Source organism: Pygocentrus nattereri, chromosome 19 (assembly GCF_015220715.1).
Source record: "Pygocentrus nattereri isolate fPygNat1 chromosome 19, fPygNat1.pri, whole genome shotgun sequence".
NCBI classification, from domain to species: domain Eukaryota; kingdom Metazoa; phylum Chordata; class Actinopteri; order Characiformes; family Serrasalmidae; genus Pygocentrus; species Pygocentrus nattereri.
The window spans coordinates 2,426,590-2,451,680 of NC_051229.1; the positions used below are offsets into that span (position 1 = coordinate 2,426,590).

Consider the following 25,091-nt stretch of genomic DNA (forward strand, 5'->3'; position numbering starts at 1 on the left):
GAACCTGGACAGCCCCATCACAGTTCAGGAAATTGCAGAAGCAATCAGCTCGATGAGTAGAGGTAAAACACCAGGCGTGGGTGGCTTTGATGTAGAGTTTTATAAAACGTTCAAAGATAAACTACCGCTAGATAATGGCTGCTTACCCCCAACTTTTACTCAGGCAGCAATCTTGCTTATCGTGAAAAAAGACAAAGACCCAACCTTCTGTGGCTCTTACCGGCCAGTTAGTTTACTCTGTAATGAGCATAAAATTTTAGCTAAAGTGATAGCTAAATGTTTAGATCCTGTCCTTCCTTCAATTGTCTCAGATGGCCAAACTGGAACAGTACCTATTCTCAAATATCTGTAGACTTTTGAACATTGTATTTACTTCTAGCTCTTCCCCTGTCCCTGAGGTGGTTATACCTTTAGATGTGGAAAAAGCCTTTGACCACTTGGAGTGGGGCTACCTTTCTGCTGTTCTTGACAAATTTGGCTTTGGTAAAAATTTGATTTCTTGGATTAAGCTTCTGTACTCTTCACCCTCAGCTCAAGTTTCTACTAATTCAGTTTTTTCTTCTTGTTTTCCTTTACAACGTGGTACTCGACAAGGTTGTCCTTTAAGTCCCACCTTGTTCATTTTAGCCTTGGAGCCCTTATCAGTTGCCCTGAAAGCATCGTCACAGATTCAGGGTATATCACGCTGTGGCATAGAGCGTAGAGTCTCACTATACACAGACGATCTTCTATTATTTATCAGTCATTCCCAATCCTCAACTGTTTCAGCAATTCGATCCATTTTAAAGGAATTCGGTTCCTTCTCAGGGTATACATAACATTTTGAAAAAAGTTAATTTTTACATCTAAATTTTCTCTCACGTCTGGTAGATCAGGCCAGTATTACTTTTCGTTTGGCCCCAGGCTGCTTTAGATTTCTTGGTATTAATATCACTTTATCTTCCATTCAAGAGGATAATTGTACTCCCCTGATGTCATCCATGAACAAGGATTTTCAGAGATGGAGCAATCTTCCCCTTTCTCTTACAGGCCGAATTCAAAGTGTTAAAATGAATATTCTCCCCAAATTCTTGTTCTTATTTCAGCGTCTTCTTGTGTTCTTACCTAAGTGTTTTTTTAGGATTCTTGACAAGGCTATTATTAATTTTATCTAGAGTGCTACTCAGTCCTATATGTAGAAAACCCCTGTTCATACAGTCCATCCTGGACCATACCTTTAGCGCCTGGAATAGACTGGGAATATGCACTTTACGGACTTATATAATGATGGTACCTTCTCTAGCTTTGCTTCACTTTGTTCAAGATTTAATCTTTCATGCACTAATATGTTTAGATATTTTCAGGTTCACCACTGAGCCCAGACCCTTTTTGTCCCATTCCCTGGACAACACCCTGATTTGGCTTGAGAAAAGTTTTTTGCTCTGCCTGTTAGCTCAAGAAGGATAATCTTTCTTATCTATAACAGCATCTTCTTTCTTATTGATCGGCTCCTGACAAACAGGTCTGGACGAGGACTGGTGGTCCAAAAACTTTAAAAAAGATCAATTACTCCTCTTCCTGTCCTTGTCTGAATCTGATACAGTTCAAATTGATCCATAGAGCATACTTCTGCAATGCTAGATTGGCTGGCATTTACCCGGGGGTAGACCCATCATGCCCTCACTGTGGTGGAAAACCTGCCAACTCGTAACACGTTTTGGGCCTGCACAGAGCTTAAGAGGTTCTGGTCTGCTGTTTTTACTTCACTAACTGAGGCCTTCGATAGCAACATAGTCCCTTGCCCACTGCTTGGAAACACAGGCAGAGTCTGTGTGTGGGGGTGGGATCCAAGGTTGGGTGGGAAGAGTGAGGAGGGTGAGTAGGATGGGTTAGGGGGTTGGGGAGAGTGGGGCTAGATTGTTACAAGATATTGTGGAGCTGACATAGTTGTTGCTGTTTTCTTTCAAGTTGTGAAATAAAAGGGAAAAATGCTTCTGATGTTTTTTGGACAGTTTGTTAATCAATAGTGTGAGAAATGGCATTTATACTGTTTAAACAGAAACTGTTCCCTGAATGAAACCTTTTTTTTGGTTTAGCCGTGGTAAGCAGAGATGCATTGTGTGGCAGTTGAGGGATTATGCAATGTCAGGGTGATAATTTAGTGTTTTTCATGTACATATCTGCTGATGCTGAGGCATGGACATTGTTGAAATTGGGGTTATATGTACCTGAACCAGCATTACAGATATATAATGTTTATTCATAGGAAAATGCATGGTACAGGTATTTTAACACAGTAGCCCAGCGTTACCTAAATGTTCTGCTTGTCCACATAATGATATCTTGGTCTGAAACCCCCCCCCCCAAAAAAAATGAATGTAGCTTAGTTGATGTTTATTTGACTTTAGGTGGTGATTCTGAATACGTTTTAGAGAATAAAGGAACAGAGAATAACCTCAGCTCTGCTTCCAGTTACAGTACAAAGTTTGGCTTAGACTGTAATATAATAATAATAGTCAATAATGTTTTTATTTAATTAAATATGTGTTTAGATAGAAATAATGTGCAATTCATGGTACTAATCGTGAAATTAACTATAAATTAATTTCTTCATCTGAGCTTGGTCTACTCTCATAGTGACTATGACTCGGCTCTAGTGGTCCTGACTACAACACTATGAGAGTGTTAATTTATGCTAATGCTCTTCTGGGATTGGAGTAATACACTCACTGGCCACTTTAGTAGGTATGTTCAGTTGCTTGTTATCACAAATAGCTGATCAGCCAATCACACGGCCGCAGCTCACTGCATTTAGGCCTGTAGAGGTGGTCAAGACGACTTGCTGAAGTGCAGACCGAGCATCAGAACGGGGAAGAAAGGGGATTTAAGGGGCTTTGAACGTGGCGTGGTTGTTGGTGCCAGACGGGCTGGTCTGAGTATTTCAGAAACTGCTGATCTGAGCAGTTCTGAGCTGAGAGGTCAGAGGAGAATGGGCAGACTGGTTCCATGATAGAAAGGCAACAGGAACTCAAATACCCAACCAAAATCTCTGAGGAACGTTTCCTGTCTGCCATGAAGAATTAAAGCAGTTCTGAAGGCAAAAGGGGGTCCGGCCTGTGAGTGTATATTGGCACTAAACTAATGGCGAGGGACATGAATTTTTTTTTTAGATTATTAACATAATCTGAGCCTGTATGTATCAGAATTAGAGTGAATCTTTCAGTAAAGAGTCCTGGCCAAACGCTGACGCTGCTGTTCTACATTCCTACAAAACTGCGGCTCGAATTCAGAGTCAGGGATGCACCTAGAACTTCCAGAGGTGATTGGCTGGTTCCCCTGTCCCTTCCTAGTTGTGTTGGGAGTTAATCTAATGTGCCTTCAGTCCAGCTCCTAATGGGAAAGCTTGCGTGCCTGTACCATGGAGAAAACAATCCTGATTGGATCGATTGTTTTTTTTTTGTTTGTTTTTTTTACTTTTTTATTTCCAGTAAAAACTCAATATTATCAGTATTAGTACTGTCACGCAGCCTCCGGAATCCCTTGTGGAAATGGACTCGTGACATCACAAGTGACACAACACCCCTATCAGCGTTCCAGGTCTCTGGAATATTGATGAGCATCACCTGGGTGATGCACTTGGGATGGTATATAGCCCAGGCTATAGCTTAGAGACATTGCGAAGTATTGATTCACCTGGTGTTGATTTACTCAGCGTTTTTTCTATTGTTATATCTTTCGTGTATGACCTATTGCTATTCGCTTTCTGTTTATGCTCTTTCTGCCCTGCTCTTTGGAGGTATTTACTGCTTTCTCTGATTTTTGGATTTGAACTCGGCCTGTTTTTGTGACTACGACTTGGAACTCTGTTTCTATCAGTAAAAGCCCTTTCGACTACAATCATCTGCAGCATGTTGTATTTACAAATACATTCCAACATACAGCACTTTTTTAATTTCACAAAAATCATTAGACCATCTCTGAAGACCCAGGATGCCCGGAGATTATATTTTAATTGATGAGGTTAACTTCTATATTCTTTATTTGTTTGATAACTGTTGGAGCCTAAGGTAAAGGCCCATTTTGTAGTAGGTGGTAATAAACATAACAAAAATATCTCACCTGAAATCTCAGCCTTAGTGTTCTGATCTTCTCCCCTTTGAATCTTTCTCTCTGCAGCGTAAACAGGCTGATGCCATGGCCATCGATGGAGGACAGGTGTATACTGCGGGGAAGTGTGGTCTGGTCCCAGCCATGGTGGAGCAGTATGATGAATGTGAGGAACATCTTGGCTTGATAAACACGTTTATCTTTGTTGTTCAGTTGTTGAAGACGTGGTAGCTGATTGTTTCATTCTGTTTCTCTGTCTCAACAGCAAAGTGTTCTGGTGAAGGTGGTAAGTGAAACATCACCATGTTCTCCACAAATTACACACCTCTAATTAGCCAAAGATCTTGGACAGCTGGTTAAAAAGGCAGGTTTCTGTTTTTGAATCAATATATACCATCATTTGATTGCTTCACCCAAAATGGTAATGTTGTCAACATGCACTAAGAACAGAAGCTAAAAGGGACTAAAAGGACGGATTATATGTGACGAGCCGAGACAAGCTTGGTTTACTCTGCAGCTACGGGGCTGATATTAGCGTGGTACTAACTGCTAAATCATCACATATTTTCCTCAAAAAAACAATAAAAACAAACTTTAAAAAAATGCTTATAATAATATTGTAATATTATAATATTTGAATAAACATCCCCTGAGAGCAGATCAGAATATTTTCATTTAATAATAAAAATGAATGTAGTTTAGAGTACAAAGTTTGATATAGACTATTGATTATTATTATTAGTAGTAGTAGTAGTATGTTATAATGTTTTAAGTTGTTATTTAGTGTTATATTTTGCAAAATATATAATAAAATGTGTTTATGTATACATACTGTATAATTCATGACAAACATGCAGTTAACTATAAATTAACTTTAACTCACTTACTCACACACACACACACACACACACACACACATACATATAGACAGTCATACCTGTAACTCTTACAATGTGAAAGTATGAGTCTAAAGTTAAAGTGCTGAGTGCAGCAGCAGTGAAAAGCTGCATAGTGGCAGAGAAAGGGGTCAATGAGGTGACAGTCAGATAAGTGGGGTAATATGGCAGATAAGAGGGGCAACAGTCAAAAAAGTGGGGTAATATGGCAGGTAAGTGGGTTAACAGTCAGATAAGTGGGGTAATATGGTAGGTAAGTGGGGTAACAGTCAGATAAGTGGGATAATATGGTGGGTAAGTGGGTTAACAGTCAGATAAGTGTGGGGTAATATGGCAGGTGAGTGGGGTAACAAATAAGTCCGAGTGGCTGAGACTGAGACAAAATTCCTTAAAACATTAGGGAAATGCAGCGGTATGTAGCTCTGAGCTTCACCTGCGTGAAACAAACTGAAAACAAGTAACTGCCTCTCTGAAAACGAGTAACTGTGCTGTTTTCTCTAGGGATTTGTTTTTATTTAACCTTTGAAATCCAAGAATTTACACAATCACTCGGAGACTGAACACAGTAAATACGTACCCAAACCTGCCAAACTGAGCTGAAGTCCGCATCTTTTATCTCTTCAGCCTGAAATCAAGCACCCCGCAGAAGCTTTTGTGGTCATTTGTGTGGGCTACGAGATGCAAAAGTTTGTGAACCCCTGTTTTTTCTAGAGAAACGACTGTTTTATTCTGTTTAATCTGGTTTTGATGAAGTTCACCTTCCAGTTACCTCAGATACAGACAACACACTTGGCTGGACAACAGTTTCCGAGACCCTCTTACCCCAATACTAAGACAAGAGTCCAAAAGAGGTTGAGACCAAGACCACCAGATTATGGTCTTGAGACCAAGACCAGACTTTTGTCTCATAGGCATAGCTGTGATGAAAATGGATTTTCATAACCGAGTCAAGTGATTTCAGCACTTGCAAAAAGGCAAAGTTCGCATCTCTATAGTGTGAGAATATATGTACCAGATTCTTCATTACCCCGTAAATTTCTTTCTCATATTGTCTCTCATAGTTGAAACCAGCCATTGGGGTGTACTTTGTGTACTTCTGGTGCCGGTCCCAAGCCCAGATAAATGGTGAGGGTTGCATCAGGAAGGGCATCCGGCGTAAAACTTGTGCCAAAACTATCATGCGGATCACGAATATGATTGCCATACCAGATCGGTCGAGGCCCGGGTTAACAACGACCGCCTCCGGTGCTGTTGACCAGCAGGGTGCCGGTGGAAATTGGACTACTGTAAGTCGAAGACCATCAAAGAGGAGAGGAGGAAGGCAGCGAGAGAGAAGGAAAGGCAGGAGTGTGAAGGTTAGAGTAGGGACTCTGAACATAGGAACAATGACTGGTAAAGGCAGAGAGCTTGCAGACATGATGGAGAGAAGGAAGGTAGATATTCTGTGTGTCCAGGAGACCAGATGGAAAGGAAGCAAGGCCAGGAACATTGGAGGTGGATTCAAACTGTTCTATCATGGTGTAGAGAGGAAGAGAAATGGAGTAGGGATAATCCTAAAGGAACAGCTTGGGAAAAGTGTTCTGGATGTAAAGAGAGTGTCAGACAGGATCATGAGCCTGAAGTTGGAGGTTGATGGTGTGATTTTGAATGTGGTCAGTTCATATGCACCACAGGTTGGTTGTCAGTTAGAGGAGAAAGCGGAATTTTGGAGTAAGATGGATGAAGTGGTAGATGGTGTCCCTAGAGAGGAGAGATTGGTGATTCGTGCAGACTTCAATGGACATGTTGGTGAAGGAAACAGAGGGGATGAAGAGGTGCTGGGTCTGTATGGTGTGAAAGACAGAAATGCAGAAGGTCAGATGGTTGTGGAAATGGCTGTGGTGAACACATATTTTCAGAAGAGGGAAGAACACAGGGTGACATACAAGAGTGGAGGGAGGTGCACACAGGTGGATTATATCCTTAGCAGGAGATGCCACCTAAAGGAGATTGGAGATTGTAAAGTGGTGCCAGGGGAAAGTGTAGCAAGGCAGCATAGGGTGGTTGTCTGTAGAATGAGATTAGAAACAAAGAAGAGGAAGAGAGTGAAGACAGAGCCAAAGATTAGATGGTGGAAGCTGAAGGAGGAGGATGGTTGCAGGCAGTTCAGGGAAAAATTGCAACAGGCATTGGGGGCAGTGAGGAGCTACCTGAGGACTGGGAAAATACAGCTAAGGTGGTGAGAGAAACTGGCAAAAATGTGTTGGGTGTTTCGTCTGGTCAGAGGAAAGAAGACAAGGTGGTGGAATGAGGAAGTCCAGGAGAGTATTCAGAAGAAGAAGGCAGCTAAGAAAAAGTGGGATAACCAGAGAGATGAAGGAAGTAGGCAGGAGTACTGAGAGGCTAGTCGCATAGCGAAAAGAATGGTGGCAAAGGCAAAGGCTCAGGCCTATGATGAGCTGTATGAGAGGCTGGACAGTAAAAAAGGAGTAAAGGACTGGTATCGTTTGGCTAAACAGAGTTTGGTTTCATGCCCAGAAATAGCACCACAGATGCAATTTGTGCGTTGAGAGTGTTGGTAGAGAAGTACAGAGAAGGTCAGAAGGAGCTACATTGTGTCTTTGTGGATCTAGAGAAGGCATATGATGGGGTGCCAAGAGAGGAACTGACAAATGGTTTCAAGGTGAAGGTGGGGTTACATCAGGGATCAGCTTTGAGCCCCTTCTTGTTTGCAATGGTGATGGACAAGTTGACAGATGAGGTCAGGCAGGAGGCTCCAGGGACCATGATGTTTGCAGATGACATTGTAATCTGTGGTGAGAGTAGAGAGCAGGTGGAAAAGAATCTGGAGAGGTGGAGGTTTGCACTGGAGAGGAGAGGAATGAAGGTCAGTAGAGACAAGGCGGAATACATGTGTGTGAATGAGAGGGAGGCAGGTGGACAGGTGAAGATGCAAGGAGTAGAGGTCGTAAAGGTGGACTTCAAATATCTTGGGTCAACCATCCAGAGCAATGGACAGTGTAGAAAAGAGGTGAAGAAGAGGGTGCAGGCAGGATGGAGTGGGTGGAGACAGGTGTCAGGGCTGATGTGTGACAGAAGGACAGCAGCAAGAGTGAAAGGGAAGGTCTACAAGACAGCAGTGCGTCCTGCTGTGATGTTTGGTTTGGAGACTGTGGCTCTGTCTAAAAGACAGGAGGCTGAGCTGGAGGTGGCGGAGATGAAGATGCTGAGATTTTCGTTGGGAGTGACGAGGATGGACAAGATTAGAAATGAGCAGATCAGAGGGACGGTGAAGGTGGAGCAGTTTGGAGATAAAGCCAGAGAGGCCGGGTTGAGATGGTTTGGACATGTGTTGAGGAGGAATAGGATTGGATATGAGGAATGAGGGATATATTGGTCAAAGAATGTTGGAGATGGAGCTGCCGGGTAGAAGGAGAAGAGGTAGACCTCAGAGGTTTATGGATGTAGTGAAGGTGGACATGGAGATGGTTGGTGTGAAAGTAGAGGAGGCAATGGATAGGGCAAGATGGAGGCACATGATCCGCTGTGGCGACCCCTAAAGGGAGCAGCCGAAAGAAGAAGAAGAAGTCTCTCATTGTTGAAGTGTACCTATGTTGAAAATTACAGACCTCTCTCATGTTTCTAAGTAGGAGAACTTGCACAATCAGCGGCTGACTAAATACTTTTTTGCCCCACTGTATGTACATACACAGGGGTGCAACTACATACTTTCTGAGGTGGATGCAAACATATTATCGCCCCCCCCCCCCCCAAAACCCCGCCCCTTAACTTAAAGTGACTGAAAAAAAAATTAAAATTAAAATCAAATATTTAAGCAGGCAAGCTAAAATAAGGAACTTTATAAACAGAATACAAATTAAATGGTAAGAGCAAAAAACAAGCAATGAGTTTAATTTTAATTTAATTAAGAAGAAATTAAATAATTCAGAATAAACTGATAAGTGGACAGGCTAAAATGTAACGCAATTAAGTTAAGTTAAGATTAAGTGATACTTTTTTGATCCCACAACCAGGGAAATTCCACCTCCGCATTTAACCCATCCGTGAAGTGAAACACCACATACACACTAGTGAACACTGAGCAGTGGGCAGCCCTATCCACGGCACCCAGGGAGCAGTTGGGGGTTAGGTGTCTTGCTCAAGGACACCTCAGTCATGGACTGTCGGCCCTGGGGATCGAACCGGCGACCTTCCGGTCACAGGGCCAGATCCCTAACCTCCAGCCCACGACTGCCCCCAAATAAAATAGAGATTAATAATTAGAATAATAAAATATAAGCACAAAGAAAGAGCGTTAAAACACCAAGTTTATATAAAAAAGTAAATTATGGAAATAAACAGTAAAACAGAAGACAGAATAAATAAAAGGAATAAATAAATGAAATAAAAAGGTAAAAGGCGAAAAGTATGGAATAAAATAGATAAAAAGGTAAAACAGAAAATTAAATAATTAAAAGGACAAAATAAATAAAAATGTAAAGGAAAACTCAACTAAGACAGTTACAGGCTGAATGTGTCTGAATGTGGCTAGAAACTAAGAGTTTAAGCTGATTTAGTGCCACCAGCGAGCTGAGCTTTAGACCAGGCCGCCACGGTTAGGATATTAACTAGTGTGTTGACTAGCTAGGTTAGCTAGCTAAACAGGCTACTATAAAGAGCTGTGGCTTGACTAATGTCACTCGTTTTGAAGTTAAACCGAGAAAATGACCAGTTCAGGGTTAATCAGGTCGTAGCTGGAGAACCGAGTTTAGCTTTAGCGTTAGCTTGCTGCCTCACTGCTGTCATTCATCTGGCTGGCTGGGTAATATTAATATGGCTAGCCTTAGCTAGCACAGTAACATACATCTTAAACTGAAGAGGCGACCTCTTCTGATGGTGTGAATCTATTCCCGGTGAAGTTCGGGATCTCTGGGGAAACTATGGAAGGTTTGACCTCCATTAGATTCCTTTATTTTTGAATAAGTGCGTTTGGGAGCGCAGCAGTGAGGCAGCTTTGCTAGAACCCAGTGGTCCAGCGCTACTTTCGTACCCTACAGTCTCGTTTTGGTAAACAAAGGTGACGTAGGTGAATAAAGCGTATAAACTGACCAACCTGCTGTCTTTCAACCACTTTGAGAAGCTTTTCTTCATCCCTACAACATCTTTTTCTCTCTCCCTCTTCCGTTCCCTATGGGGCGCGTTCTCAAGCGCCTGTGTTTGGGAGCAGATGACAGGAGGGTGGGGACGGAGTGGATGGGCCCCTGATTAGTGCTGTGCTGTTTTTTGATGTGTATTATCAGACTTGAACAAACAGCTCTTACAGAAAATGCAGACTAGAAATAATTTTCCGGCATCGTTTTGGCGCCCGTCTAGTGCAGCGCCGCATACACTGCATACCCCCTTTTTGCGCCACTGTACATACATATATGTAAACATGTAAATGAGGTCATACAAGACTCGCCAAGTGAAGCTCCGGTTAGCTGCAAAAACGGATACAGTAAAAGAAACAAAAACATAAAAAATATAAGCAAATAATAATAAATTGTTTGGGAAAAGTGCAGATAAAATGAAATAGGTGGAGCGTGTGGGGCGTATGCAAATGTAGCACGAAATGCTGCTAACTGTGAAAATCAGGCAAGAATATAAATTAAATGTGAAAGACACATATACGGTAAACCATTTAATTTTAATATAGAAACAAAGTTTTATGTTATTCATACTAGAATGAATAACAATGGCATGTATAAAAAATCTAATTATAATATCTTAAGCAAGAATGAAATTAAAGTTTAATATAAGGAAGACTCTCCAGACGGATTGGAATCCGTGATACCCGTTCACTCAAAACACGCAAAAACCTGAAACTGTCCAAAAGTGAAAAAAAAAATCTGAATAGTTTACAAAAGCACCAAGGGGCGATCAAAAAGCAGCATCCAAGAGCTCAGAAAAGGGTCCAGGTAATCCAAAATATCAACAGTCAAGATGAAACAAGGCTTGGTATGTAGATTAACTGGCAATACTTCAGTGAGCCAGTGTATATAGGGAGGTAAATAAGCTGCAGGTGAGAGGGGTCAGGGTGTAACTAGGAACTAAGTCAGCATTCAGGTGAGGTGAAGGCAGGTATTACACCTGGCATTTAACATGTGGCAAATTTTTTCCCCACACAATTAAAAACTAATTGGATTTTCAGCATGTCAATAACAGTTTTAGCTTTTATTCTCTATTATTCTTGATCTCAGGAATGAATTTACACACATGAAAATTAAGATTCCATTAGTAAATATTAAATTGACTGTCATTGTTGCTTGTGTAAATTGAATTCCTTTGTAAAAATCAACTTAAAAAGTGAAAAAAAGGCTGAAAACATGCTTAAAATCAAAAACCGTTTGCAATAAAATGAATTTGAACATGAAATTAGAATCTTAACATCTGAAATTACTCTTCACTGGTACGAAACGAAATCGTCCATATTCCATACGGAGGAGGGAGATTCAGCAAATGTCAAATTTGAGAATGAAGAAGTCATTTTAAGCGACCATTCGAAGTGTGAGAGAAATCGGTTAATGAGGTTCTCATGATTCCTCTCTGTGTTGTGCTAATGAAATGAAACCACCATATTTAAATTAAGGAAAAACACAGCTTCAAGCAGTGAAACTCTCTGGTAATGAATTTTCACAGAGCTCTTGCTTTAATGTAGAGGCCAACCTTTCTATCTCACTCATGTCTTCCTCAGCTGCCTCCTCCTACTACGCGGTGGCTGTGGTGCGTAAATACTCTGGAGTGACCTGGGAGACTCTGAGAGACAAAAAGTCCTGCCACACTGGCATAGACCTCACCGCCGGCTGGAACATCCCCATGGGCCTCCTCCACCACGGCACCGGAGAGTGTGACTTCTGTGAGTTTTACTTTACTTTTTACTTTCTCTCTGCTCAGTTACTGTCTTACTCTATATTACTGTATGTACAACAAGTGATTCATTAGATCGTCATAAGTGTGGCATTAAGTCAATAGGTCGCTTACTATTTCTCCCACTGTTAGTGCATGGAAGAGCAGCGCATTTAAACATCGATTCCTACAAACTTTAATTCTAAAATTTGAAAATAAGAAAATTTATGTACCACAACAGATGACCTGCCCCATTTAACCTTAAACCTTTCTGGTTATCAGGAGGCTTTTGTATTGTTTTTGAATGACTTCTCTTTCTCTTTTCTCCTTCCGCAGCTAAGTACTTCAGTCAGAGTTGTGCTCCTGGTGCTGATCCTAAGTCCACCCTGTGTGCTCTGTGCAAGGGCAGTAGTAAAATTTTTGAGAGAGATGAAACCAAATGCAAGGCCACTGCAGAGGAGATGTACTATGGCTATGCTGGAGCCTTTCGGTACGATTTACATGAAAAAACTATTCCTTTGAAAGACATTAAAGGGATCATGAAATATTGAATTTTCCACATTTTTCCAAATTTGAAAGACTAATTATGTACTATATATACACAGAAATGTTTTCAAAGCATACCATTCACTCTCCAGTCCATACTGTCCACATAAGGAGGTTGCAAAAATAATCCATTTGGACTTTGGATTTCACAACTATTTATTTACAACTCCAATTCCATTGAAGTTGGGACGTTGTGTAAAACATAAATAAAAACAGAATACGATGATTTGCAAATCCTTTTCAACCTATATTCAATTGAATCAACTACAAAGACGAGATATTTAATGTTCAAAAGGATAAACTTTATTGTTTTTTGCAAATATTCACTCATTTTGAATTTGATACCTGCAACACGTTCCAAAGAAGTTGGGACAGGGGCAACAAAAGACTGGGAAAGTTGAGGAATGCTCAAAAAACACCTGTTTGGAACATTCCACAGGTGAACAGGTTAATTGAAAACAGGTGTCATGATTGGGTATACAGTGCATCCGGAAAGTATTCACAGCGCTTCACTTTTTCCACATTTTGTTATGTTACAGCCTTATTCCAAATTGAATTAAATTAATCTTTTTCCTCTAAATTCTACACAAAATACCCCATTGTGACCATGTGAAAAACGTTTTCTCGAGAGTTTTGAAAATTTATTAAAATTAAAAAACAAAGAAATCATATTTACATAAGTATTCACAGCCTTTGCTTAATACTTTGTAGAACCACCTTTGGCAGCAACTACAGCCTCAAGTCTTTTTGAATATGATGCCACAAGCTTGGCACACCTATCTTTAGGCAGTTTTGCCCATTCTTCTTTGCAGTACCTCTGAAGCTCCATCAGGTTGGATGGGAGACGTCTGTGCACAGCCATTTTCAGATCTCTCCAGAGATGTTCAATCGGATTCAAGTCTGGGCTCTGGCTGGGCCACTCCAGGACATTCACAGAGTGGTCCTGAAGCCACTGCTTTGAGATCTTGGCTGTGTGCTTCGGATCGTTGTCCTGCTGAAAAATGAACCGTCGCCCCAGTCTGAGGTCAAGAGCGCTCTGGAGCAGGTTTTTATCCAGGATGTCTCTGTACATTGCGGCATTCATCTTTCCCTCTATCCTGACTAGTCTGCCAGTTCCTGCTGCTGAGAAACATCCCCATAGCATGATGCTGCCACCACCATGCTTGACTGTAGGGATGGTATTGGCCTCGTGATGAGCAGTGCCTGGTTTCCTCCAAACATGACGCCTGGCATTCACACCAAAGAGTTCAATCTTTGTCTCATCAGACCAGAGAATTTTGTTTCTCATGGTCTGAGAGTCCTTCAGGTGCCTTTTTGCAAATTCCAGACGGGCTGCCTTGTGCCTTTTACTAAGGAGTGGCTTTCGCCTGGCCACTCTGCCATACAGGCCTGATTGGTGGATTGCTGCAGAGATGGTTGTCCTTCTGCAAGGTTCTCCTCTCTCCACGGAGGAACGCTGGAGCTCTGACAGAGTGATCATTGGGTTCTTGGTCACCTCCCTGACCAAGGCCCTTCTCCCCCGATCGCTCAATTTAGACGGCCGGCCAGCTCTAGGAAGAGTCCTGGTGGTTCCGAACTTCTTCCATTTACGAATGATGGAGGCCACTGTGCTCATTGGGACCTTCAACGCAGCAGTAATTTTTCTGTATCCTTCCCCAGATTTGTGCCTCGAGACAATTTTGTCTCGGAGGTCTACAGACAATTCCTTTGACTTCATGCTTGGTGTTTGCGCTCTGACATGCAGTCAACTGTGGGACCTTATATAGACAGGTGTGTGCCTTTCCAAATCATGTCCAATCAACCACAGGTGGACTCCATTTAAGCTGTAGAAACATCTCAAGGATGATCAGTGGAAACAGGATGCACCTGAGCTCAATTTTGAGCTTCATGGCAAAGGCTGTGAATACTTATGTAAATATGATTTCTTTGTTTTTTAATTTTAATACATTTTCAAAACTCTCGAGAAAACTTTTTTCACATGGTCACAATGGGGTATTTTGTGTAGAATTTTGAGGAAAAAGATTAATATAATTAAATTTGGAATAAGGCTGTAACAAAACAAAATGTGGAAAAAGTGAAGCGCTGTGAATACTTTCCGGATGCACTGTAAAGGGAGCATCCCTGAAAGGCTCAGGCGTTCACAAGCAAGGACGGGCGAGGTTCACCACTTAGTGAACAACTGCGTGAGCAAATAGTCCAACAGTTTAAGAACAACATTTCTCAACGTGCAACTGCAGGAATTTAGGGATTTCATCATCTACAGTCCATAATATCATCAAAAGAATCAGAGAATCTGGAGAAATCTCTGCAGGTAAGCAGCAAGGCAGAAAACCAGCACTGAATGCCCGTGACCTTCGATTCCTCAGGCGGCACTGCATTAAAAACCCACATCATTCAGTAACGGATATTCCCACATGGGCTCAGGAACACTTCGGAAAACCACTGTCAGTGAACTCAGTTCGTCGCTCCGTCTACAAGTGCAGGTTAAAACTCTGCCATGCAAAGCGAAGCCACATATCAACACCACCCAGAAACGCCGCCGGCTTCTCTGGGCCGAGCTCATCTGAGATGGACTGACGCAGAGTGGAAAAGTGTCCTGTGGTCTGACGCGTCCACATTTCACACTGTTTCTGGAAATCATGGACGCCGTGTCCTCCGGGCCAAAGAGGAAAAGGACTGTCTGGATTGTTTTCAGCGCAGAGTTCAAAAGCCAGCATCTCTGATGGTGTGGGGGGGGTGTTAGTGCCCATGGCAGGGGTAACCTGCACATCTGTGAAGGCCCATTAATGCTGAAAGGTCCATACAGGTGTTGGAGCAACATCTGCTGCCATCCAAGCAGCGTCTTTTTCAGGGACGTCCTGCTTATTTCAGCGAGACGATGCCGAGCCACATTCTGCACGTGTTACAACAGCGTGGCTTCGTAGTAAAAGAGTGCGGGTACTAGACTGGCCTGCCTGCAGTCCAGACCGTCTCCCATTGAAAATGTGTGGCGCATTATGAAGCACAAAATACGACGGCGGAGACCCCGGACTGCTGAGCAGCTGAAGCTGGACATCAAGCAGGAATGGGAAAGAATTCCACCTTCAAAGCTTCAACAATTAGTGTCCTATTAGTGTCCTAACAATAAAGTTTATCTGTTTGAACATTAAATATCTCGTCTGTGTAGTGTATTCAACTGAATATCGGTTGAAAAGGATTTGCAGATCATCGTATTCTGTTTTTATTTATGTTTTACACAACGTCCCAACTTCACTGGAATTGGGGTTGTAGGTGTTCATGCAGACAGCCTGTGTTGAGTGGAAAATGTGGGAAAATAATTAAATGTTTGGTGGTTATTTTGTGTTTTATTAATAATCCACGTACATGATATAAAGGGACATCAGGGAAGAAAATACACAAAAATGTAGAATATGGCTCCTGTAGGGGTTACCTATAGCAACGTATCATAATTTGTGTCAACTGAGGCTGGTATCTGATGAAATTTATCGTGTCCATTTTACAATCTTACAGCTGTCTGGCTGACCATGCTGGTGATGTGGCCTTTGTTAAGCACACTACTGTAGGGGAAAATACAGACGGTGAGTGTGCGGCTTCACTCATTTTTTAAGAGCCCTCAGCTGAGCTGGAATTATCTATTTCACTTTCTGTCTTAAAACCTGAAAGTCCCTCATGTGTCTCTCATTCTGTCTCTAGGCAAGGGTCCAGACTGGGCTTCTGAACTGAAATCATCAGACTTTAAGCTGATCTGCCCTGGAGGTTCTGCTCCTGTCTCAGACTTCGTCAAGTGTCACCTTGCCATGGTTCCAGCTGATGCTGTTGTAACTCGCCCTGAGTCGCGTAGTGATGTGGTGGCCATCCTCAAGGAGCAGCAAGTAAGCACTAATAACAAGTGCAGTCGCAATGTTTCAATTAATGTACACAATTTTCCCTTCCCTTTAAAACAATTTATTATTGTGTATATATGTGATATGTGATGTATATGAGAGGGAGAGAGAGAGAGAGAGATGCTTATTTGACAGCTTCTTATTTTAATGTTCTGTTCCACCTTAAATGCTGCAGCTGTTACATTCAGCACAATATGGGGCAGTCATGGGCTGGAGGTTAGGGAACCAGCCTCGTGACCAGAAGGTCACCAGTTTGATCCCCAGCGTTGACAGTAAGTGACTGAGGTGTCCTTGAGCAAGACACCTAACCCCCAACTGCTCCCTGGGTGCTACGGATAGGGCTGCCCACCACTCCCGGCAAGTGTGCTCACTAGTGTGTATGTAGTGCTTCACTTCACGGACGGGTTCAAGGAACAGAGTTGAACGCAGGATACAATACATAAGTGCAGTGCTATACATTAGAATCAATACTTAATTCAGTGCTCATTTAAATGCTGTATAAAGAGACGGTCTTCAGTCTGCGTTTGAGGATGGTGAGAGACTCCGCTGTACGGACAGCCAGTGGGAGTTTGTTCCCCCACCTGGGTGATGTCTTTTTCAACTCCTGAACATCTCTGAAAGCTAAATTTTAGGTTTTAATTCCTGCAGTTTTGTTCCCTTTTTTTAAATAATACATTCAAGATTGTCCAGCCTTTCACTGATTGTCATTTGTGCAGTGCTGATATTGGTTTGGAGGTCATGAAGTGATGGTTCACCTTTACTCTTTGGGGGTGCAGGACTTTTTAAGGGAGTATCTGCAAGTGATGGTGATAGCTCCTCAAGAGTGAGATTATGTGTCCCAAAGGTGATCTATTGTCATTCATTGAAGTATTGTTAGACTAGGCCATGTATGATCAGCATACATCACTGCACCTTCATTGTCTGCTAGACTGAGTCTGAGATTTTTATCTTCTGCGTTTCAGTCTAGGTTTGGCAGTGGCATCCCTGATGCCCCGTTCAAGATGTTCGAGTCAGAGAACGGCAAAAAAAACCTGCTCTTTCAAGACTCCACTAAATGTCTCCAAGAGGTTCCAGCAACAAAGAGGTTTAAGGAATTCCTGGGCGACGCCTACATGGCCAGGATGGATTCTCTCCGCCAGTGTGCCAGCAGTGTGCCAGGTAAAAATGCTTACTATTTACTTTTAGTCACTACCACTATATCTACCATATAGCGTCCCCCTTTGATCTGCTACTGTGCAGTTTATCAGCCCTCTCTATACCATTCATCAGTGGAAAGAGACCACCACAGGACCACCTGCTGGGATTAATTGTATGTTGTTTTGTTAATGTGACGTTTAAGCTTACTGAAAGATTTGTTATTCAGGTAATAATAATTGGAGACTAGTTACTCGTTCCGTGGTTTAGTCACAGCCTGCAAGAAGAAGGAACGCTTAGTTTTTAATTTAATTGAAATGCCGCCAAAAAAAATCCAATTCAGACTTAAAAAAAAAAAGAACAACGGCAAAAATGGGAAAGCAGGATCTCCGGGTTTTGTAGAGATGAATGAAGGAATAGAGGAGCTGGTAAAATAACTGCACCTGGAAATGGTGCGACTGAGCAGTCTAAAGAACGCCCTCATGTGCTCCTGCAAATTTAAAACACAAATGACGTGCGTGTTGATCTACAGTTTTTTCCTCACTAATCAATACACAAAAAACAAACCATCCGTTTTAGTGTCCTGTCCTCTCAGACACTGAATGTCACGATTGGCCCCTCCCAGTCATCCATGTGCTTTTGTTTTGGTTGTGAATGTGTTATGTTTTAATGCTGTAACTGACGAGAGCGGATCTGTGGTCAGACTACTGATGGGGCTGTAGAGGATGGTTAACATAAACTGTGCATTAAAAATGAGTTACAGTCTCTCTACATGGTTCCAACATAAACCAGAAAGTCATTTTTTTTGTTTTTTTTTTCTTCCACAGAGTTGGAGAAGTCCTGTTTCATCTGCGAGTAGCATGTAATGTTTTCTGATTGTTTGAGGAAAACCTGCGTACAAACACACCTGTCCGGAGCTGATTTTAGGCCACTCTTCCACCTGTTACAGCTTTACCTGCCACTATTTACTCCGACGTAACTGGAACAATCTTGGTCTTACTGGTTTTCCACCCTTTTTCAGAAAGCTGGGGGTGTATTGTCAATTATTCAATGGATCTCACCATTTTGACGAATTGTTGAACGGGAAAATAAAAATGATTGAAAATGACTGTCATCCATTTTTTACTCAACGGATTTAACACAGTCTGTTAAAATTTCATGCACTGCAAAATTTCTACATTTTCCACGGGGGTGTAAAAAAGGTAGGGATGCACAAGGATATCAGATGTTCAGATTTGACTGACATTTCAAAATAACATTAGATGTTTTCTATTGATCTCCAAAGTACAGAATGTTGAAGTGACACAAGGTTACTGCACCAAAATATCCACAATTTATTCATTTTATTGCATTAGAAATAGGAGTTGAGTGTTTCTTCATAATGCTAATTCAGCAGTTCATACTTTTTGTGTATCAGCAGATATGCATATGAAAAATATCAGATGTCTGCATGCAGTTTCCGTATTGTTGCATTCCCAGTAACTCTCGTTGACAGACCAACTGCACTTTAGTGAAAGTATAAGTACTTTGTCAAAATATTTCTCAATTAAAAGTGGAAGTATTGAACCAAAAATATACTTGAAAAGTATGAAAATGGATCGTTGACATATAATGATTTTGAAACAATACGTTTTCAAAACCCTTCCCTGAGCAGATTGTTACGTGCCCTGGTGAGGTTATCTAGGGGTAAAGGGGAAATTACATGGAGTATGTGAGGGGGGATCGAAGGGAGAGACGAGGACAACGGGAGTATCACGTTTAGACAAATGTTTTGCTTTACTTTTTTAATAATAAAAGTGTACACATGCACCTTTAAAGGTTTTGTAGTGAAATGGGATAAAAAGACATGGGACAGTTAAAACATCCAGCTAGACAACATCGATGAGTTGAATTGGTAACAGGCTAACAGGACTAATCTATGAAGCTCAGTGTGATCGAAGAGTTAAATTGGCTATCAGTACTGACAACACAGAGTAATAATGGTGTAACGCCCTGCTGGACGTGTTGAAGGATGGACGAGAGAGGCGTTGCAATGAACAATCGTCGCCTTTATTGCGGGAACTACATCGGTTGCTATCGGCTACAACCACGCCAAAATAACAGCGGGTAACGCTCCGAGCCGAACACACACACACACACATACCGCAGCTCTCTCTCTCTCACTCTCACACACCCCGCGCCTGCACACTCTCCCCCCCGGCCCCCCTATGCTCTCCTCCAATCACATGCTTGCCTTATACCTTAAACACAACAGTGCATCTTTAACAGTCAGTAAACAGAACATTATTCCCCCCTTACTAAGTCCCTCGCCACCGAGTGATCAGTGCAAATAGTCTCTGAAGTGACCCGGGGGCCTCCTCTGTCTCTGGGGTCTACTGGGGATGAACGTAAGGGGCTGAGCTTGCTGCTGAACAGGGGATGAGTCTGGGGGTGGGACAGACTGTGGGGAGTTGGAAAGGGAAGCAGTGGGTGAGTCCGGGGGTGTAGCATTCCGGCTCCCCTTGGGAAAGGCACAAGGGTCCGTAACAACAATGGGGGCATGAATCCTCTCTGTATGGGGCCAACCTGTCTCTGTGGAGGGCCACCCGTCTACCCCTAGGTGGTAACTGAACCCTATACACCACCTCCCCCAGCTTTTCTAGAATTTCACACAGCCCTACCCAAGGACAGTCCAGTTTAGGGCACCGTTCCTTCTTCCTTTTTGGGCTGTACACCCACACCAGGTCCCCAGCCCTAAAGTCCTTCCCTTTGGCCCTAATGTCATAGTTCCTTTTCTGTCTTATGCCTGCTTTCTGAAGCTGGTCACGAGCAAATGCATGAGCTGACTCCATTGCATACTCTGGTCCCGGAGGAACCGTTGGTGTGTCTGGGGGTTTGCCGAAAACGATTTCTACTGGTGTCCGTAGCTCTCGCCCCAGCATGAGAAGAGCAGGTGTGCAGGAGGTGGAATCCTGCACAGCAGATCTATAGGCCAATAGGACCAGCGGGAGGTGCATGTCCCAGTCGCGCTGGTGTTCTGCTGTGAGTATGGCAAGCTGTTTTGCAAGCGTCCTGTTAAACCGTTCAACTAGGCCGTCACTCTGTGGATGTAGTGGGCATCCACAGTCCTTGATCACTGTGGACGACCTCTGCTGCACCAAACCTGGAAAACATGCCCTCCACCAGGGCATCTGCAACAGTCCCTGCCTCTTGATCTGGTATGGCGCAGGCCTCTGGCCACTTTGTAAAGTAGTCCATAGCAACCAGAACATAACAGTTCCCTTTGTCTGAACGGGGAAATGGGCCCATTGGGGCCCCTACTGCCAGCTGTTGAAGCTGTGCACGGGACTGGTCTGAGGGGCCTTTGTGAGCGGTGCATAGATCACACCGACGGCAGAAGTCCTCAACGTCCCTCCTGACTTGGCCCCAGTAGAAATTTTGCCGGACATGAAGCAGCATTTTTGAGACTCCAAAGTGTCCCGTTCCGGCAGATCCATGACAGACCTTCAGCACCGACTCTCTAAGTGTCCTGGGGACCACCACCTGCCACCTCTCCTCTCCTGTAGCTGGCCCTCTGGAGCACCCCATCCTTCACCCAGAGAGCCAAAAACTTTTCAAACAGTCCTTTAGCGGCAGGGGAATAACCAGCAATCTCACTCCACTGTGGTATTTGTCCTGACTCCGCCCTCCGCAGCACTGGTTGCAAGTCTGAATCCCGCTCCTGATGCTCTCTCCACTCTGGGGGGTCAACCACCTGTGTCGGCCAGTCCTGCACAACTTGCACTTTCTCCTCCATAGTGCTTATGCCCTCTCCTCCGATCCTGTGGCCCAGAAACTCCAGTTCTCTCCTCATAAAGCAGCACTTGTCTGCTATCTTTTGTAGGGTCCGCCACAAGGACATCAAGGCAGCCTTAAAGGAGCTCCCGTGAACAAGAATGTCGTCCAGGTATACTAGGCACTCCTGTCGTGGTATTTCATCCAGGACCTTCTCCATTAACAGTTCAAACGTGGCTGGGGCATTACACAGGCCAAAACCGAGCACATGAAAATGCCATAGTCCTCTCCCGGTGCAGAAAGCAGTCTTTGGTTTAGCATCAGGGCTTAGGGGCACCTGCCAGTACCCACTGCGCAGATCCAATGAGGAGAACCAGGACGAGCCAGACACCAAGTCCAGTGACTCGTGAATGCGGGGCAGCGGGTATGAGTCTTTTTTTGTGACACTATTCAAATCTAATTTTTTGACTCTTTTTCTTGTTGACCATCACAACCCCTGAGGCCCAGGGGCTGTCAGAGGGCTCAATGATTCCGGCCCTTAGGATCTCCTCGATCGCCCCGTCAGCAGCTGCCTGATGTGCGAGGACGCGTTTTTATGGGCTTCGCGTCTCCCGTGTCAATTTCGTGCTGCACCAGGTGTGTCAGGCCCACTTCCCCCTCCGTTAATGCAAAAATGTCTTTAAACTCCCGCAGTACTTCCCACAGCTCCTTTCGCTGTTGGGGTTCCAAATTATGGCAGTTCCGCTCCCATATCCCCCTCACTGCTGTCAGTCGGTCTATCTCATCCCCCACAGGCTGTTGGTCCAGGGCAGAAGGATGCACTCTAGCTGGAGACTGTGGTGTGAGGGGCAGGGAGGCTGGGGAAGGAAGGGGGGGTAAAGGGGGGCTTGAAATTTCTGCGGCTCTCGCGGCAGCTGGGTGAAGGCGTGGGGTTTGCATGGGCTGCACTAACATAACGGTGGGACCCCCAGGAAAACTCGGTGTGTTCACTCCCAGGTCTATAACACAGCGAGTGGCCCGGAGAAAGTCCAGTCCCAATATGCATGGGTCTTGTACTGCTGCAACCCACACCTCAAAGTTCACTGACATTTCCCCCACCCGAACAGTGACCACCCCTCTTCCAAGCATCGGGGCCAGCTCACCAGTCACCGTTCGAAGTTTCACCACAGTAGGCTCCAACCGAGTTTCAACTGGAACCAAATCAAGTCGCATCAAAGTAGCAGTGGAGCCCGTGTCGACCAGCGCCACACATGGGTTGCCTGCCAGGGTGATGGGAACGTGGCAGAACTTCCCCACATGCATCCAGCCCATGACGTGTGCAGACTCTGCAATGTCATCAGCTTCAGGGGGGAGTGGAGCCCCGCTCCCCCGAACCAGTATAGGCAGATGGGACACAGTATACGTATACACAGACCCCGAGTCGTTTCCCTGACTGCGAACCAGGCTGGGGCACCACACACCCAGCACACAGGTGGGCTAGGATGAGAGCCGCCGCGTGGCGATTGCAGTGACTGCGCGGATCAGTTCAGTTAACTCAGCAGCCCATTCCGGTTTCTCTTGGCCTGGCCTCACCTGCACCACAGCCCTCACAGCAGCAGCAGCTCTGACATGGTAGCTTTCCGCAGCTGCTCCCACCGCCTCTCTCTCTAGGGCCAGGCGGGGATGAGCCAGCTGTGTCTGCATGCGTAGCTCACTGGGAGTTATGGCGCGAACTGATGAACTGGTCCCTGGCTAGCTCACTTTGCACGTCAGGGGTCATGTGGGAATATGCTCTTCTAGTCAGGGTTTTAATGTCATTGGCCAGTGCACATAATGGTCCACTCAGTCTCTGCCTGCTTGCCAGCTCTGAACGCAGGACACAGCCCGAGCTAACAGTTCAAACTTGGCACGGAAAGCCTCACCATCTTCGTTTACCTTTGGCTGAGCGTCGCCGCGAGTTTTCGCGCACGCGCCGTCTTCCTCCCTCAACGAGCCGAACCCAGCATCGGCAGCTAGCTTCCTGGCTGTCTGTCTCGAGCGAGCCACATGCTCTGAAGCGCGGTCAGAGTTCGTCCCAAGCCACGGGGCGCCGGCGTACTCACTGCCCTCCGCCTCCGCTTTCATACGCAGCGCTCAGCGCGTCGGCCCCGCCCCGCTGCGCGGTCATCCCTCCGGCTGATAGTGAGCTCAAGCCTCCTAGTCCAGGCGACACGTTGCTAACAGCGGTTTGCGACTGAACTCCGGTCTTTTACTTGCTGACACCGGTGTAACGCCCTGCTGGACGTGTTGAAGGATGGACGAGAGAGGCGGTGCAATGAACACTCGTCGCCTTTATTGCGGGAACTACATCGGTTGCTATCGGCTACAACCAAAAATAACAGCGGCTGACGCTCCGAGCCGAACACACACACACACACACACACACACACACACACACACACCGCCACAACTCTCTCCCTCTCTTTCCCTCTCGCTCTCCCTCTCTCTTTTTCCCCTCTGTCTCTCTCTCTTTCCCTCTCTCTCTCGCTCTCTCTGTCCCTCTATCTCTCTCTTTCCCTCTCGCTCTCCCTCTCTCTTTTTCCCCTCTGTCTCTCTCTCTTTCCCTCTCTGTCTCTCTCTTTCCCTCTCTCTCGCTCTCTTTCCCTCTCTCTCGCTCTGTCCCTCTATCTCTCTCTGTCTCTCTCTGTCTCTCTCTTTCCCCCTCTCTCTGTCTCTCTCTTTCCCTCTCTCTCGCTCTCTCTCTCTCTCTCCCTCTATCTCTGACTCTCCCTCTCTGTCTCTCTCTTTCCCCCTTTCACTCTGTCTCCCTCTCTGTCTCTCTCTTTCCCCCTCTCACTCTGTCTCCCTCTCTGTCTCTCTCTTTCCCCCTCTCACTCTGTCTCTCTCTCTGTCTCTCTCTTTCCCCCTCTCACTCTGTCTCCCTCTCTGTCTCTCTCTTTCCCCCTTTCACTCTGTCTCCCTCTCTGTCTCTCTCTTTCCCCCTCTCACTCTGTCTCCCTCTCTGTCTCTCTCTTTCCCCCTCTCACTCTGTCTCCCTCTCTGTCTCTCTCTTTCCCCCTCTCACTCTGTCTCTCTCTCTGTCTCTCTCTTTCCCCCTCTCACTCTGTCTCCCTCTCTGTCTCTCTCTTTCCCTCTCGCTCTCTCTCTCTCTCTCTCTCACCCCCCCTCTCTGTCTCTCTCTATCTCACACACCCCGCGCCTGCGCTCTCCCCCGGCGCGCCTGCGCTCTCCTCCAATCACATGCTTGCCTTATACCTTAAACACAACAGTGCATCTTTAACAGTCAGTAAACACAACATTTACTGCAGATTCGCTACAATATTGTATACGCAGCTAGCTGCAGTGGTGGACTATGGACGGTACCAAAGCAATGAAAGTAATGCAACCTTTAACCTGCCTAACTGGAGCCAACCTGCACAAAATACAGCAGGTGGCCCTCGCACCTTACCTAGTGTGTCTATACGAAGTGTTACTACCGTGTGACCCTGCATTCACAGTGGCACTGACTTTTTCACCTCTTGTCACCCAAAACGCTGGTGGGCGTGTCTGAGCTCGAGTAGAGCGTCGGTTGCCATGCACACATCGGATGCGTTGCTCCTGTCGCACGAAATCGCAGCTCTCATTGAAAACGAATGACCTCTGGTGTCGCTGCCATTCTGAATACAGGGTTGAGGCCTCAGGCTGCCATGTATCCCATTCGTTTTCAATGGGATAAGCTGCCAGACGTAGCCGTGCAATGCATGATAGGTCTGGCGCGTTGAGCCTGGTGCAGAGAACCTGTAGAGAGGAGAGTTCCCGCGCTCTGCAATGTCTCCCAGTTTTCTCAGACGCTAGGGGGCGCTCCCGAGCGAGTCCAAAATGACTGTGTTGATATGGAGCATTTGAGCAAAATCAGTTTATAAATGCTGAAACACTTTTAATGGAAAAAAAATGTGATAATTTCTTAAAC

The 25,091-nt window shown here is 44.7% G+C and overlaps 1 protein-coding gene across 1 annotated transcript in view; it reads left to right on the forward strand.

Annotated features, from left to right (window-relative positions):
- The window catches only part of LOC108442890 (serotransferrin-2-like), a 56,538-nt gene extending 38,020 nt beyond the window's left edge, over positions 1–18,518 (forward strand). The window contains exons 11-18 of the mRNA XM_037531026.1: positions 4,156–4,252; positions 4,352–4,372; positions 11,695–11,856; positions 12,183–12,336; positions 15,903–15,970; positions 16,086–16,264; positions 17,239–17,434; positions 18,238–18,518. Coding sequence (XP_037386923.1) covers positions 4,156–4,252; positions 4,352–4,372; positions 11,695–11,856; positions 12,183–12,336; positions 15,903–15,970; positions 16,086–16,264; positions 17,239–17,434; positions 18,238–18,269 — 909 coding nt within the window. The 3' untranslated portion in view covers positions 18,270–18,518. The remainder of the gene's footprint in view (positions 1–4,155; positions 4,253–4,351; positions 4,373–11,694; positions 11,857–12,182; positions 12,337–15,902; positions 15,971–16,085; positions 16,265–17,238; positions 17,435–18,237) is intronic.
- Positions 18,519–25,091: the final 6,573 nt, after the last annotated feature.